General features: G+C 40.9%; 1 protein-coding gene across 4 annotated transcripts in view; it reads left to right on the top strand.

The window, feature by feature from the left end:
- ADGRG2 (adhesion G protein-coupled receptor G2) overlaps positions 1–16,164 on the top strand; it is a 129,551-nt gene that overhangs the window by 85,240 nt on the left and 28,147 nt on the right. For all 4 annotated transcript variants that reach the window (XM_074391523.1, XM_039475639.2, XM_074391524.1 and 1 more), the window contains 7 exons: positions 2,462–2,515; positions 5,295–5,350; positions 6,531–6,586; positions 10,021–10,060; positions 10,512–10,549; positions 12,877–12,971; positions 14,893–14,959. In XM_074391523.1, the coding sequence (XP_074247624.1) occupies positions 2,462–2,515; positions 5,295–5,350; positions 6,531–6,586; positions 10,021–10,060; positions 10,512–10,549; positions 12,877–12,971; positions 14,893–14,959 (406 nt within the window). The remainder of the gene's footprint in view (positions 1–2,461; positions 2,516–5,294; positions 5,351–6,530; positions 6,587–10,020; positions 10,061–10,511; positions 10,550–12,876; positions 12,972–14,892; positions 14,960–16,164) is intronic.

The following is a 16,164-nucleotide window of genomic DNA, read 5'->3' as shown; positions in this document are numbered from 1 at the left end:
AACCTCAATTTATTTTTTTTCTGAGACAAGGTCTCACTCTGTCACCCAGGCTGCAGTGTAGTGGTGCAATCATAGCTCACTGCAGCCTCGACCTCCTTTGCTCAGGTGATCCTCCCACCTCAGCCTCCTGAGTAGCTGGAGCTGTAGGCTTGTGCCACCAAGCCCGGCTAATTTGTGTATATTTTTGTAGAGATAAGATTTCGCCATATTTCCCAGGCTGGTCTCAAACTCCTGGGCTCAAGTGATCTGCCCACCCCAGCCTCCCAAAGTGCTAGGATTGTAGGCATGAGCCACTGTACCTGGCCAAATTCTTTTTAAATCAAAGAAAATGTATACTTTTAAGTTTCTATACAAGACTAGGCACACAAAGCCTTCTGATTGATTTCAAGCAGGGGTTGGCAAACTATCACCAATGGGCCAAATTGGGCTCACTGCCTGTTTTGTGAATAAAGTTTTATTGGAACACTACTGTGCCCCTTTGTTTACATATTCTCTATAGCTATTTTTCCGCTGCATAAAACACGAGTGGTTGCAACAGAGACCATATGACCCACAAAGCTTAAATACTTACTATTTGACCCTTTAGAAAGTTTTCTCACTCATAATTTAAGGAATGACCTGTGGCCATGTACAAAGAGGAGATTACAGATGAGATTGCTATTTCCTAGCAATAGGAAAGAAAATTCTCAGAATGAATGAACAGCAAGAAGACACGTCACTGGAAATGATGTGTGGCTAAAATTTAGAAATAGATGAGATGATCGAATGAAAAGCTTAGTAAGTAATACAGCAAGGGTTTAAATGATGTTTTTAGCATAACTACCCATTATAGAAGCTATAAATTCTATATTTGCGTGGTATATATGTTATAGTGAGTTCTGTCTATAAGCAAATATCCCTGCTTATAGACAGAATAAGAAATCTTTCTCTTCTGGTGGGAGTAACACTGCTTTGAAACAATATAAAAATCTAAGTGGGTATTGAACAATGAGAAAATACATGGACACAGGGAAGGGAACATCACACACCGGGGCCTGTCAAGGGGGTGAGGGCTAGGGGAGGGATAGCCGGAGGTGGAGGGGTAGTGGAGGGATAGCATCAGGAGAAATACCTACTGTAGATGACAGGGTGATGGATGCAGCAAGCCACCATGGCACGTGTATACTTGTGTAACAAACCTGCACGATCTGCACATGTACCCCAGAACTTAGAGTATAATAATTTTTTTAAAATCCACAGATCTGGTAATTTGGGGTACCTAAATTTAATTTTCTCTCAAAATTAAAACTCATAGCTATAGGCATCTTTGCTAAAGCATGATGCCTTTATATCAATAAATCAACACTAGCAGAAATCATATCACATGCACTAACTCAAATTGTAATTTTAATTTCTACCCAAACTAGTTTTTCTCATAGCAACGAACTAAGGATTCGTAATGTGCGATGGAAATGAACTAGCAATTGGGCATTGCACACATAATTCTGACCAAACAAGACCTAACAAGGAGACAAAAAAATGTCTTAATACAACAGGTTTTTCCCTTGGCAGTTTGTTTAATACATTATCAACATTTGCTCCTCCCATGTTCTATGAGTTTCTTATGCTTTGCTGAAAGTATGCAATTAATGAGGGAAGGCTTTTCAGAGAAGTAAACCTTGAGCTCTTTTCAAATCGAAGAAGAGATATAATTCTCTTCTCACCAAAGGGTAAAGTTTATCTCAGGTTAATACACATAGAGTTTTGTTCTGATGCTCATTTTATCTCCCTGCCATCTCTGTCTCCTTTGTATGTCTGTGTGGTCTGTTGTCCTGGTCATCACTCCTTTTTGCCCTCACCAATAAGTAGATAAAAAATGCTTTTTTATATACCGGCCAGTATCATCCACTAGATTGTAAGCTCCTTGAGGGCAGGGTCTATATTTGGAAACTCCTAAAGCCTGTAGAATATGGTAGGTGCTTAGCAAACATGTTTTGATTTTTGTAGTTTTTGCCCATGAAACAATATTATGACATTAATGTTATTTCACACATGCATTCGAGTAAAGAGCTAGGATTAACACGAGGTGTTCATGGACTCCCCTACCTAGGAAAAGAAGGAGGATCTGTGTTTAAGGGCTATTCCATTTAAAGTCTCTACTTGTTGTGTGTTCATGGCACTCTGTTTATATTGAATAGGAGAGAGATTAATTGGGAAGGGGATAAAAATTTTAGGGAGGAATTGGGGGTCAGATATTGACATACTAAAGATTAGTAAAGAATTAAGTTCCATAGCTGATCAACCAACAAACGAAAACCCTCTCATTTCTTTAGTCTTTATGGAATTCATCCAGCCAATTATATGTAGCTTATAATATTTCTGGTCCACATTTGCTGCCTACATTTTTTAAGTCTCTTGACAATGTAACACATAAACGCAGGCTTTGACATGCTTAACCGTCTGGGTTGTGTTTTCTTTGCAGGCGTCAAACCCCAGCGAAATATCTGCAATTTGTCATCTATTTGCAGTGACTCAGGTTGGTTTTTGTGTACATTACACATTACCAGATAAATTTCCTCCATAGAGAAAAATGGTTTGCTTTATTTTCTTTTGAGAATGTGGTATGTGCCTCTTGGATCCTCCTCTTTTCATGCTACCAGGCTACTAGGAGTCCCTAATAAAAACAAAAGCAAATTTTAGATCTGGCTGAAATTATCTTCCCATTGCCTAGTGAGAAGATGGATTCACTTCCTTAATATGAGACATACAGCTCTACAATAAATATTTTTCATTATAACTTTAAATCCATAACTAATATCCTTAGAATTAATTCATGAACATAATTAATAATGACAATAATTATTAAAAGTCACTTCTTATATAGAAATCTGTCAAGCTTTTCCATAGGGCCTTAAGTATGAGAGCTTAGACATGGGATATCGTCTTGCTAAGAATAAAGCCAATCAGTCTGTTGAATGTTGACAACTCATGTACACCTAGTTTAAATGGATGCTAATTCTAGCAGTGTCCATAGTGTATTTTGCCATCTTTAACTGTGGCTATTTGCTATTTTTAAAAATTGAGATGGAAGTCTCTTCAGAACATGCTATTTTTGAAATGGGAATATTTTCCCTTCTGTCATGGGCCAGAAGGAACGAAACAACCACTTTTCTCACCTTAGTTTGGCTCCCTGGGCTCCCTTCCTTGTTAAAACCAATGAAAGCAAATGTGAAAAACAGAAAAATATGCTGCGGCAGATCAGAACTGGCCAGGAGATCGTGAGAAAGCGAGAAGAGGAAGTTAACTCGGTATTTTATGATATGAAAGTCTTATTGTGATTATAGTAATAAGCAGTCATGACAGGAATGTTTTCTTTATTCCATTCCTTTTAACAGTTTAATCATTTGTTTGAAAAACATAGGTAACAATTTCAAGTAAAATAAGTTAAGGTTGGATAATTTAGAAAATAAGAAAACATCCCATTGAAAAGAATGTTTTACACTTTCTATTGTGTGAATGCAAGATTTGCTCATCTGAGCTTTCTGCTAACACTACAGTCCAGGTCGAATATAGGAAGAAAATATTAGTTGGTTTTGATTAAAGAAAGCAAAGTGTTGGATACATTTCATTTATGTATATTGTATAACTCTCTCTTCTGTTTTCCTCCTCCATTTCTTCTTCCTCCTGACTCTTCTGTTCACCGAATTCCCCGTAATGTCATTTTTTTTGTGCTTCATTTATGTTTTGGGCTGATGACTAATGTCTAGTTCAGTGTTGTATCTACACGATGTTTGATAACTATTTGAAAATTGAACATGTAGTTAAAAAAAAACAAACAAACAAACAACTGGTCATCTTGATGAACAGATGCCAGCAAGCTGGTTGCAGTCATGTTTTCCCCAGTGAAGGGACTAAATTGACCATTTGTCTTAGTGTCGGTGAAAACAGCCTCATCAGGGAACCAGCTCTTTTGGCACCAGAAGCGCCATGGTACCCTGCCAGAAACTGGAAGCCTTCACTTCTTGCAGGTTCCAGTCTGGGTTCACTAGAGAAAAATGGAGGCTGGTGAAGAAAGTGGGAGCTAAGAGTTAGGCTGATGGTCAGAAGGTGGTGGCTTCCTGGTTGCTCTGGCCACACTGTGCTCCCAGCACATACATGAAACTCAGCATTCACTCAGTAAGAATAAGAGGCAGAGATGTTGTGGATGTTAGCATGCACGTACACACACACACAATTTAAATAATCATTTAGAAGTTAAGATTTTTTAAAATGTATAAGTAATTCTATGCAGATAGCATTTTTAAAAATAATTACATACTGTATGAATTGAAATTTCAGTGTCAATATGCAGAAAGTGAGGTTCTCAGTAGAAAAGTTGCTTAAATAGATCATGTCAGATACTGGTCTCTTAGCTTCCTTGGCCATTTTTAAAAAGGAATCAGTTGCTGTATTTTGGGGTGCAATAAAAGATGATGAGAGGAGGAGGCCTTCTAGCTTAGGGGTTGGCACTGCTCGCCATAGTCCAAATATGGCCTGTTTTTGTAAATAAAGTTTTATTGGAACACAGCCTATGCCCGTTCGCTTACGTATTGTCTATGGCTGCTTTCATGCTACAATGGCAGAGTTGGGTAGCTACAACATAGACCATACAGCCCGCAAACCCTCAAATATTTACTACCTGCTCAATCACCAAAAACATTGGCTGAGCCCTGGCTCTTGTTTATGTGACATCCTTGCCCCTTTACTCACAAGGCCAGTTTGGGGTTCCTATAGATCAAGCTTGTTCAACCCACGGCCCAGGGGCCACATGCGGCCCAGGACCACTTTGTATGTGGCCCAACACAAATTTGTAAACTTTCCTAAAACATTTTAAGATTGATTCAGGGCCCTTTTTTTAAAAGCTCATCAGCTATCATTAGTGTGTTTTACATGTGGCCCAAGACAATTCTTCTTTCAGTGTGGCCCAGAGAAGCCAAAAGACTGGACAACCCTGCATATAGATTGTGAAGTGCACACCATATCCTTCTGTTTAGGAGTCTCTATTTTATTTGTTTCCAGATAGAGTGAAAGCCCCTAGGAATAAAATTTCTTAACAAGAGGGCAAGTTTTCTCTTTCTGAATTCCCACGTAAAATTTGCAGTTCATAGTTTCTGAAAATTATATTGATAATAGTTGAGTAACTTACTGACAGAGTAAATGTGAATAAAAACAATTCAGTGAAACCTTATAATTTGATCATCTTTTTGTATGTGGTATTAATCCTCAAGCTATAAAGATACAAGTCTCACATTTCTTTTTGAAAATTTATTTTTTAGCATTTTTTAAAGGTGAGATCATGTTTCAATATGATGAAGAAAGCACCATTCCCCAGGTAAGTTTTAAAGATTGTTCTTACTGCAATCTTAAAAGGCAAATTCATGTGTATTTAAAGATTTGTTCAAGGTTCAGATTATTTATGATATTTGGCATGTTTATTGTTATGACCAAATTTAAATAAAATGTGTCGAGTCTCTAACTTTGTAGCGAGGGCTTGAATTCATAATAATTGTGGTATTTTGTTAATAATTTTAGTTTTCAGTAGGCTTGCTGCTGAATAAGAATGTTAAGATGATGCAGTTCTATGGCCAGTTAAAATTTTAAATTATATTAGAAACTCCTAGCAACAAGAAATGTATATATTGAATCTAAGAATAATATTCTGAATGTGGGGGATTCTGATGCAGTGGTATCAGCCTTTTTTAAACCTAGATTGATTTAGAGGATCCCAGCCAAATGTGGTTCATTCACTCAATGACTATTTCTGAGCACCTACTATGTGCCAGGCAATCAATGCGCTGGTTGCTAGAAATACAGCAATGGCTGTTACCAAGTTTTCCTTTTTACACTGGGGTCTGTTACTTAGATCCAGGACCTTTCATGACAAGAATGTTAATAGTGTTCTTTGGAGGGAACTCTTGAAATGAAGAAAGACAGAAATTATCACATCAGAGTTGCTGACTTAGAATATTTTTTAAAGGAAACATAAAACAAAAATAGCGACCGGGGTTGGTGGTTCACGCCTGTAATCCCAGCACATTGGGAGGCTGAGGCAGGTGGATCATGAGGTCAGGAGATTGAAACCATCCTGGCTAACATGGTGAAACCCTGTCTCTACTAAAAATACAAAAAATTAGCCGGATGTGGTGGCATGTGCCTGTAATCCCAGCTACTCCAGAGGCTGAGGCAGGAGAATCACTTGAACCCAGGAGGTGGAGGTTGCAGTGAGCCGAGATCGCACACTCCAGTCTGAGTAACGGAGTGAGACTCCATCTCAAAGAAAAATGGCTCAGCCAATGTGGACTAACCTTTGAGAACCACTTTTTGCCCTCCCTTTTCTATAAAACTGCAACTTGGTCATTGGCTAGACAATGCTCCTTGCAGTTAGGATTCAGTCTTTGGGGTATAGTTATTTGGGTGGCCAACAAAACTGAAGAACAACTTATTGTTAGAGAGTTCAAACAAACAACAAAACGACGTTTGTCATATTCTTAATGATTTTGTGCTTCTAACAGAATCAAGATAAAATGAATGACACCTTAACTAGAGTCCTGTCTCTAAGTGAATCAAAGTGAGTAATCCGCCGTTTGATTTAACACTTCAGACGTCAGCTATGGAAGGGTACTCGTTGAGCCATGTTTGCTGTTGAAAACTAAGAATGGGAAAGAGACTGGCCTAAAGGTTATAAAGCCAATTGGTTCTTGACTTTGTTGCAAACTAACCATAATCCCATCAACTTTATCCCTATGAGGCTCTTTGATGCTCTGAAGTTACATAACAGCTTCATTTGAATTAGCATTTGAATTTTAATATGATTTGCTATCCAGCATGGTTGAAAGAGGAGTCCAAGGTGTGACTCCAAATATATGGAATGTTCATGCTTTTTGTGAGTGTCCATGCTTTCGTGAAGCATCAGTGATTCATAAGTCAGAGAGAAGTCTTTGTTAAGTAGACCTGGGCTTACAAGGACAAGCACGGACAATGAGAAATGCATTACAAATAGATGCCTCCTTGGCCAGGGGTGGCGGCTCACGCCTGTAATCCCAGCACTTTGGGAGGCGGAGACAGGTGGATCACCTGAGATCAGGAGTTTAAGACCAGCCTGGCAAACATGGTGAAACCCCATCTCTACTAAAAATACAAAAATTAGCCAGGTGTGGTGGCGGGTGCCTATAATCCCAGCTACTTGGGAGGCTGAGGCAGGAAAAATGCTTGAACTCAGGAGGCGGAGGTTGCAGTGAGCTGAGATCATGCCATTGCACTCCAGCCTGGGCAACAAGTGCAAAACTCTGTCTCAAAAAAAAAAAAAAAAAACCAAATAGATGCCTCCAGTTAAGCAGTAAGTCAAAATGTCAGCCACCAGGATGGCCTAGGCCAGGAGATGGTCTTACTCTGTCTGTCACCGAAAGCGGCAACTTCATATTTCTGCCCTCATAGCAGCCAGCGAAGCAGCATCAGAGATGAAATTCATCTACTCTCAGCATTGCCACTACCTCACAAATGAGATTGTTATAAACCAGGCGTCCCCAAACTTTTTACACAAGGAGCCAGTTCACTGTCCCTCAGACCGTTGGAGGGCCGCCACATACTGTGCTCCTCTCACTGACCACCAATGAAAAGAGGTGCCCCTTCCTGAAGTGCGGTGGGGGGCCAGATAAATGGCCTCAGGGGGCCACACGCAGCCCGAGGGCCGTAGTTTGGGGATGCCTGTATAAACTTTTGAAGCAAATCTGCTCTGGTGTCTGTGATGACACTGAAAAGAAAAACATTTCCTTTAAAAACAAAACAAACTTCTCTTCTTATGGGTCATCTTTCAAATTAGCATTTTGACCTGGCTGTGTCTGATGATTCAGCAATGCCTAGGCAGAGAGAAGCATTTGGCAGAAAGCAAACATCCCTAGGGCCTGCTGAGTTTGTAGTGGTCAAGGAGTTCAGCTGCTGAGAACTGGGAGTGCAGCAGCGTGTTACTCATGTCCTTTATGCCTATTCTTTGACCTCCTAATGAAATCTAACTTTTCTAACTATTCAGTTATAGATGTGAAATGAAAAGCAGAAGAGATCAATGCCCTGGAAGGATCTGGAACTTTAGATGGGCAATAAAAGAAGAAACTTTTTTTTTTTTTTGAGATGGAGTCTCTCTCTGTCACCCAGGCTGGAGTGCAATGGTGCGATCTTGGCTCACTGCAACCTCTACCCTCCTGGGTTCAAGCAATTCTCGGCCCTCAGCCTCCTGAGTAGCTGGGATTACAGGCATGTGCCACTATACCTGGCTAATTTTTGTATTTTTAATAGACACGGGGTTTTGTCATGTTGGCCACGGTTGTCTTGAACTCCCGACCTCAAGTGATTCGCCCACCTCGTCCTCCCAAAGTGCTAGAATTACAGGCATGCCACTGCGCCCGGCCAAAACTTTCTTTTTTTTAACTCACAAATTTACAATTAGAACACAACTTGGCATACTTGTAATTATGCTTAATTACTAGACTAGAAATAGAGCTGAGTTCATTTAAGGTCACCAGGCATTTGTTGAACACCTACTTTGTGCTGGCCCTTGGGGATCCACAGGGATAAACCTAACTCTCTGAGACGGAAAACCAAGTCAAGAACAGTGGTTCTCATCCTTGGCTGCATGCATATTAAAATCACCTGGGGAGTTTTCAGAAATCCCAGTGCCCAGGCACGCTCTATAACAAATCAGGATTTGGGGGCTAAGACCCCAGACATCAGCAGGTTTCCAGCATGAAGCTAATTGTGAGAACCAGGCCTCTAGAATCTGGTGGGGAAGACACAAGATGAAACAAATAACAATACAGTGCAACCCCTGCACTGAAGGTGGCTTGTATAGGCTACCAAAGGATGAATGTTCTAAGTCTCTGAATACAGAGCAGGAGGAGCAATTAAACCGGTTTGACCGCAGGGGAGGGACAGGGGAATCCCCAGAAAGAAGGTGACTTGTAGGCTGAGCGTGGTGGCTCATGCCTGTAATCCCAGCACTGTGGGAGACCGAGGCAGGCAGATCACTTGAGCCCAGAAGTTTGAGACCAGCCTGAGCAAGATGGCGAGACCTGGTCTCTATAGAAAATTAGCCGGGCATGGTAGCATGTGCCTGTCGTTCTACCTACTCAGGAGGCTGAGGCATTAGGATCACCTGAGCCCAGGAGGGGGTCTCTGAGCACAGTTATGGAGGAATGGCTCCTGCTGGCTTGAGGAGTTAGCAGCTATTGCCATGACCCTTCCTTCCTTCCAGACCTTGCCTGGTGCCAACATTCCTAGGAGCAGGGTTTCTCAACCTTGACACTCTTGACTTTTGGGGCTAGATCATCCTTTGTTGGGGTATCCTGTGCATTGTAAGGTGTCTAACAGCATCCCTGGCCTCTCTCTACCAAATGCCAGTAGCACCCTCCACAGGGATAACCAAAAGTGTCTTCAGACATTGCCAAATAGCCCCTGGCGGGTGGAGTCACCCCTGTTTGAGAACTACCATTCCCTAACTAGATTTCTTTCATCCCAGCTTCATGGGAAGCCCTGCCACTTTGAAGAAATGAAAGTGTTGCTGGGGTGGGATTGGAGGAGGGGAATAAGGGAAATTCCTAAGGGGGTGTTGTGAGACGGGGTGAGGAAGAAATCAGATGCACAGGGTCCCCAGGGTGAGTGGCCTGCCCCTCTCAGAAATTTTTGCCTGGGGCCAGCTCTCCTCCGGCCCTCTGCCAGAAGAAGCCACCTGAGGTTGCAGTAGCCTCATGAATAACAAAATTGTCCAACCATAATTTGTATCTCGATTTTGGCTAGAACCGATATAGCTCCCGTCTGGTTGGTTTCCCTTGTCATATAAATAATTTACTTTCTTGCCACATAGGACTCTCTTATTATGCTCTCTGTTTCTTCAAAGTGAACCCTGTAAGCGGTGTATATCATGTGCTTGATTTAATTGCTAAAATCTAACATGTTTTGAATTTAATATCACTAATTATCTCCTTGATGTCAATTTCTTTCATTTTATTACAGACGCTCAGAGCTCAACAAAACCCTGCAAACCCTAAGTGAGGTAATCATAGTACACCCTGTAGCTTATTTATAATTATTGTTATGATTTGGGTAAAGCAAAGGGTTCTGCATTCCTGGGAGATATGTATTCGAATTCTCCCATATTTGTCATGTAAAAGAATGAATGGACTAGTTTTTTAATTCCAAAAATCACAACTAGAAGCAATGGGTAGACATTACAAGGAGGTAGATTTTCCTTCATGTAAGACCAAGAGTTCCTTAAAATATAAACGCCAGGAAAATGAGCTTCCTTGTGTAATAGTGACCTCACGGAGTTTGTATGGCCTGAAGAGCAATGATGATAGGCTGGGAATCCGGTAGGAACGTGAAATGGACAATCCCTAACAGCTCTCATGATGCTAAAATTCTATCATTAGCCTTGGGTCTTTTCTGTTATTTCCAGCTGTCCAAGGTAACATATATGTGTTTACGTGTTTTTTGTTTCGTTTCAGACTTATTTTATAATGTGTGCTACAGCAGAGGCCCAAAGGTCAGTCATTTCTAATACCTTCATAAATATCATTCTCTCTCCATTTATGAGAAATAAAGTATTAAGAAATCTTAGTTAAATTACAAGTGCAAAGGGGGTCCTCTAAAGTAAATACATATTAAATCCAAAAATATTTGGATTTAAATATTTTTATTTTTCCAAACACTGATCCCTCTGTCATATCTATCTTCTTGTTTCTTTATGAAGTACAGAGAAGTGTGTAGTATTGGGCCATTTACCTGTGGTTCCGCAAGGCTAAGGGTCATCAGTGTCCTTAGCCCTGAGGGCCACTGATATAAGCAAGAAATGGCTTCCAGTGGTCCAGGCAGGATGAAGGCCAGACCAAAAAGAAGGAACGTAACATGGAGCTTGGGAAAAGAAGGAGAGAGGGGGAAGGAAAAGATTGGAAAGAAAGAAAAAAGAACATGGCTGGGTGTGGTGCCTCACGCCTGTAATCCCAGCACTTTGGGAGGCCAAGGTGGTTGGATCACTTGAGGTCAGGAGTTCAAGACCAGCCTGGCCAACAAAGTAGAAGCCCATCTCCACTAAAAATACAAAAGTTAGCTGGGCATAGGGGTGGGCGCTTTTAATCCCAGCTACTTGGGAGGCTGGGGCACAAGAATCACTTAGTCTGGGAGGCAGAGGTTGCAATGAGCTGAGATTGCACCACTACACTATAGCCTGGGCAAAAGAGTGAGACTATCTCAAATAAATGAATGAATGAAAGAAAAGAAAAGAAAAAGGGGGAAAGGGGAAAGGGGAAGGAAAGGAAAAGAAAAAAAAGAAAGAGAGAGAGAGAAAGAAAGAAAGAAAAGAAAAGAACAAATTAAGAAGCACATACAGGCAGGAGTGAATCAGAGGTTGTCCAACAATTGTTTCAGGTTGCACAGATTATCATTTTAAATTGTGTCCATTGGCTATCCTGGCTGTGTAAACCAATGGCTTATAGGGCAATACTCTCACTACCTGGACCCCAAGCTTTCTGTGACAGTCAGAGTCCTAGAAATTGAGAGTTTCTACTCATCAAACTATTCATTGGTTCAAATAAGGGCAAGTCTTCTGTGAAATTGTAATCCCTATCCACTATACATATTTAGTTCATTTCAGTGACCTCTTTTCATTATTGCAACATTAATTTGCTTTCACCTAAACCAAGGCTAAGGTAGAAAGAAACAGAGAGAATGTCTTTAATTCTTAGCTATCTGATAATCTAGATAGAATTTCCAAAGAGATTTTTTTTTTTTTTTTTTTTTTAGATAGAGTCTTACTCAGTTGCCCAGGCTGGAGTGTAATGGCACAATCTTGGCTCACTGCAACCTCTGCCTCCCAGGTTAAAGCAACTCTCCTTGCCTTAGCCTCCTGAGTAGCTAGGATTACAGGCATGCATCACCACACACAACTAATTTTTGTATTTTTAGTAGAGACAGGTTTTCAGCATGTTGGCCAGGCTGATCTCAAACTCCTGGACTCAAGTGATCCACCTGCCTCGGCCTCCCAAAGTGCTGGAATTACAGATGTGAGCCAATGCACCCGGCCACAGAAAGATTTTGGATTTGAAAGATCTTGATATGGGCTGGGTGCAATGGCTCATGCTTGTAATCCCAGCACTTTGGGAGGCCAAGGTGGGTGGATCACCTGAGGTCAGGAGTTTGAGACTAGCCTGGCCAACATGGCAAAACCCTATCTCTACTAAAAATACAAAAATTCGTGTAGTTTGGTGGTACACACCTGTAATTCCAGATACTAAGGAGACTAAGGGAGGAGAATCATTTGAACCCAGGAGGCAGGGAGGTTGCAGGGAGCCAAGATCACACCACTGCACTCCAGCCTGGGTGACAGAGTGAGACTCCATCTAAAAAGAAAAAAAGAGAGAGAGAGAAAGATCTTGATGTTCATCTAGGCTGGTATGTGAAAGGGCTCCCATGATGGAAGCTCAAATGTTTAGAGACACCAGGCAAATGGCCAGCTAGTGTTTGTGGGGTGAGATTCAAGGTGTCAAGGTGCTTGCTTGTCTCTGCAACCAAGTTTCAACCCTGCCTGTTCATTGTGTAGGCAGGCAAAATGATCCAGCACCTGTGTGTGGTCAGAGAGTCTCTGGTTTGCAACCTCTGAGAACGTGAACCTCCATAAATGTCTCTTAATATAAAGTCTTTTTGGGTAAAATTCAAACCATGGTAAATGGGTATTTACAAGCTCACTGGGGTGACATCACAAGTGAACAGCATCAATGTCCCCTTTCCTCGCTCTAAGTTTGCAAGAGCAATTACAGATACGTAGGTAGGTTTCCTACTTAGTAACATTCTGGTTATGTGTATTTCTCTTTACAGCACATTAAATTGCACATTCACAATAAAACTGAATAATACAATGAATGCATGTGCTGTAATAGCTGCTTTGGAAAGAGTAAAGATTCGACCAATGGGTAAGTTGTCCATTATTGTTATTATTGCTGCATTTCTCTTCATGTGGCTTTTGATGTGTTATTTTTCTAATTGAAAATATAATAAATTTATATATGTTACAGCTTTCTGTTTTGACTCCTTTGTCCTTGGGCAATTTCTCTCTCTCTCTCTCTCTCTCTCTCTCTCTCTCTCTCTCTCGCTCTCGCTCTCGACAGTGTCTCAGTCTGTTTCCAGGCTGGAGTGCAGTGGTGCACTCATGGCTCACTGCAGCCTCGACTTCCCAGACTCCAGTGAGCCTCTCACCTCAGCCTCCCGAGTAGCTGGGACTACAGGCATGCACCACCACACCCAGCTAATTTTAACATTTTTAGTAGAGATGAAGTCGCCTTATATTGTCCAGGTTGGTCTCAAACTCCTGGGCTCAAGTGATCCTTCTGCCTCCGCCTACCACAGTGCTAGGATTATAGGCATGAGCCACCACACCTGTCCATTGGGCAATTTTTAAAGAGCCCTAGGTTATTTTTCCTGCTTGCTAATACAATTATTTTATTGTATTGTATTTTACTTTAAGTTCTGAAATAACATGTGCAGAATGTACAGGTTTGCAACATTAATTTTTTTTCACGGAAACCAAGGCTAAAGTAGAAAGAAACAGAATGTCTTCAAGTCTTAGCTATCTGATAATCTAGACAGAATTTCCAGAAAGATTTATTTATTTATTTATTTATTTATTTATTTATTTTGAGACCTAGTCTCACTCTGTTGCCCAGGCTGGAGTGCAGTGGCGCAATCTCGGCTCACTGCAACCTCTGCCTCCCGCGTTCAAACAATTTTCCTGCCTCAGCTTCCCAAGTAGCTGGGACTACAGGCATGTGCCACCACACCATGCCCAGCTAATTTTTTGTATTTTTAGTAGAGACGGGGTTTCACCATGTTGGCCAGGATGGTTTTGATATCTTGACCTTGTGATCTGCCTGCCTCGGCCTCCCAAAGCACCGAGATTACAGGCGTGAGCCACCGTGCCTGGCCCAAGACTGCCTTTTGTGCCATGGTGGTTTACTGTACCTCTTAACCCATCATCGGTTTTAAGCCCACACACATTAGGTATTTGTCCTAACCTTCTCCCTCACCACTAATAAAGTTTTAATATGTCTTATTTGATAACATGATAAAATAAACCCTATTGAGAAGGAGAATTCTTTTTGGAGTGTTCAGTGGGTTGCTACTGGGATATGTCCACTTTTTAATTGACAAGCAAAAATTGTACATATTTGTGGTGTACACTGTGAGGTTTTGATATACAGCATGGAATGGCTATAGCAACTGTTTAACACTGCATTACCTCACATACCTGTCATTTTTTGTGGTGAAAATGTTTAAGATCTACTCTCTTAGCACTTTCCAAGCATACAGTACGTTATTATTAACTGCAGTCACCATGTTGTATGGTAGATCTCTTTTATGCCTCCTGCCTGACTGAAATTTTGTGTCTTTTGTCCAGCATTTCCCCATTCCTTCTGCCTTGGACCCTCTCCCAGTAAACTCCATTTCACCCTGTTTCTGAGTTTGACTTTTTAGATTCCACATCTGAGTGAGATCATGCAGTATTTGTCTTTCCATGCCCAGCTTACTTCACTTAACATCATGTCCTCCAAGATATGTTTACTTGTGGATTCTTCTTAGGAGTTCCTGAAGAGTGATTAGTGCTACATGCATATAACCTCCCCCCAAAAATTAATAAATATTTTTGAGCACCTACTATGTATACAGTATATAATTGTCAATATGACGGCATCCAGTGTATTTTGTCACCTGTTTAGACAATTACTCTCTTCGATGCCGGCAGTATAGGAACAGTGATAGTTAATGGTTCTGAGCTGCCACCTTGCTTTGTTCTTGACTGTGCATTTTTCTTGTTCCTGTTCCTTTTGTCTCCCCTAGAACACTGCTGCTGTTCTGTCAAGACACCCTGCCCTTCCTCCCCAGAAGAGCTGGAAAAGCTGCAGTGGTATGTAACAAACATGCTGACCCTTCTCCTTCAAAAAGAAAAAATAATAAGGCCAGGCGTGGTGGCTCATGCCTGTAATCCCAGCACTTTGGGAGGCCAAGGCAGGAGAATCACAAGGTCAGGAGATCGAGACCATCCTGGCTAACACAGCGAAAACTCATCTCTACTAAAAATACCAAAAAAATTAACCGTGCATGGCTACTTGAGAGGCTGAGGCAGGAGAATCACTTGAACCCGGGAGGTGGAGGTTGCGGTGAGCCAAGATCGTGCCACTGCACTGCAGCCTGGGTGACAGAGTGAGACTTCGTCTCAAAAAAAAAAAAATCACCATACTAGCTAAGGAGTTCTAGAATTATGGAGTAGAGGCTTTCAATTTTAGGGAAAATGCAGTTTTCTGCATTATGAAGTTTCCCCTTGGACCGTGGCCTTAAACCAGTGGTTTGAAATCTTAGCTGCATATTAGAATCACCTGAGAAGCATTAAACATACTCTGACTCCCCAAGATTCACCATCTAAATGTTTTATCATTTAAAAAACATGTTTGCCGGTCTGATAGGTGAGAAATGGTATCTCAGTGTTACTTTAATCAGCATTTCTCTTACTAAGGCAGAGTCTGAACTTTTTTTCATATATTTGGGGGCTATTCTGTATCTTTTTGTGAATTACATGTTCATGTCTTTTCTGTATTTTTTCTAATTGATATTTGATCAATTATTTAAGAGTATTTTATATATCGTGCATATTAGCTCTTTATTTGTACATCTATGGTATATGTTGCAAATATTTTCTCCCAGTTTTTCAGCTGTCTTTTGACTTTATCATGTTTTTGTCATGCAGATTTTGAAATAATTTTAAATAGTTAAATATTAAAAAGTTCATCTCTTCCTCAGTGATCTCAGATGTCACCTTTGTCATATACTAAATTTTGATAGACATTTGGGTCTAATTTTGCATGTTAGATGTTAACATTGGGTGACCAAGCTGTGTGAGGGGTATACAGAGCTGCTTGTATTATTTTTACAGTATTTCTTTAAGCCTAAAATTAGTTCAAATAAAAAGTTTAAAAAAGTACTGATTCCCAGTCACCAGGCTCAGGATCTCTGTAATCCCAGCACTTTGGAAGGCCCAGATGGGAGAACTGCTTGAGCTCAGGAGTTCAAGATCAGCCTGGGCGAGACCTTGTTTCTACTAAAAATTTGAAAAAA

The sequence above is a fragment of the Saimiri boliviensis genome, chromosome X, assembly GCF_048565385.1.
Source record: "Saimiri boliviensis isolate mSaiBol1 chromosome X, mSaiBol1.pri, whole genome shotgun sequence".
Lineage (NCBI taxonomy): Eukaryota > Metazoa > Chordata > Mammalia > Primates > Cebidae > Saimiri > Saimiri boliviensis.
The sequence above is the reverse complement of the archived record's forward strand: the minus strand, read 5'-3'. Positions and strand labels throughout refer to the sequence as shown.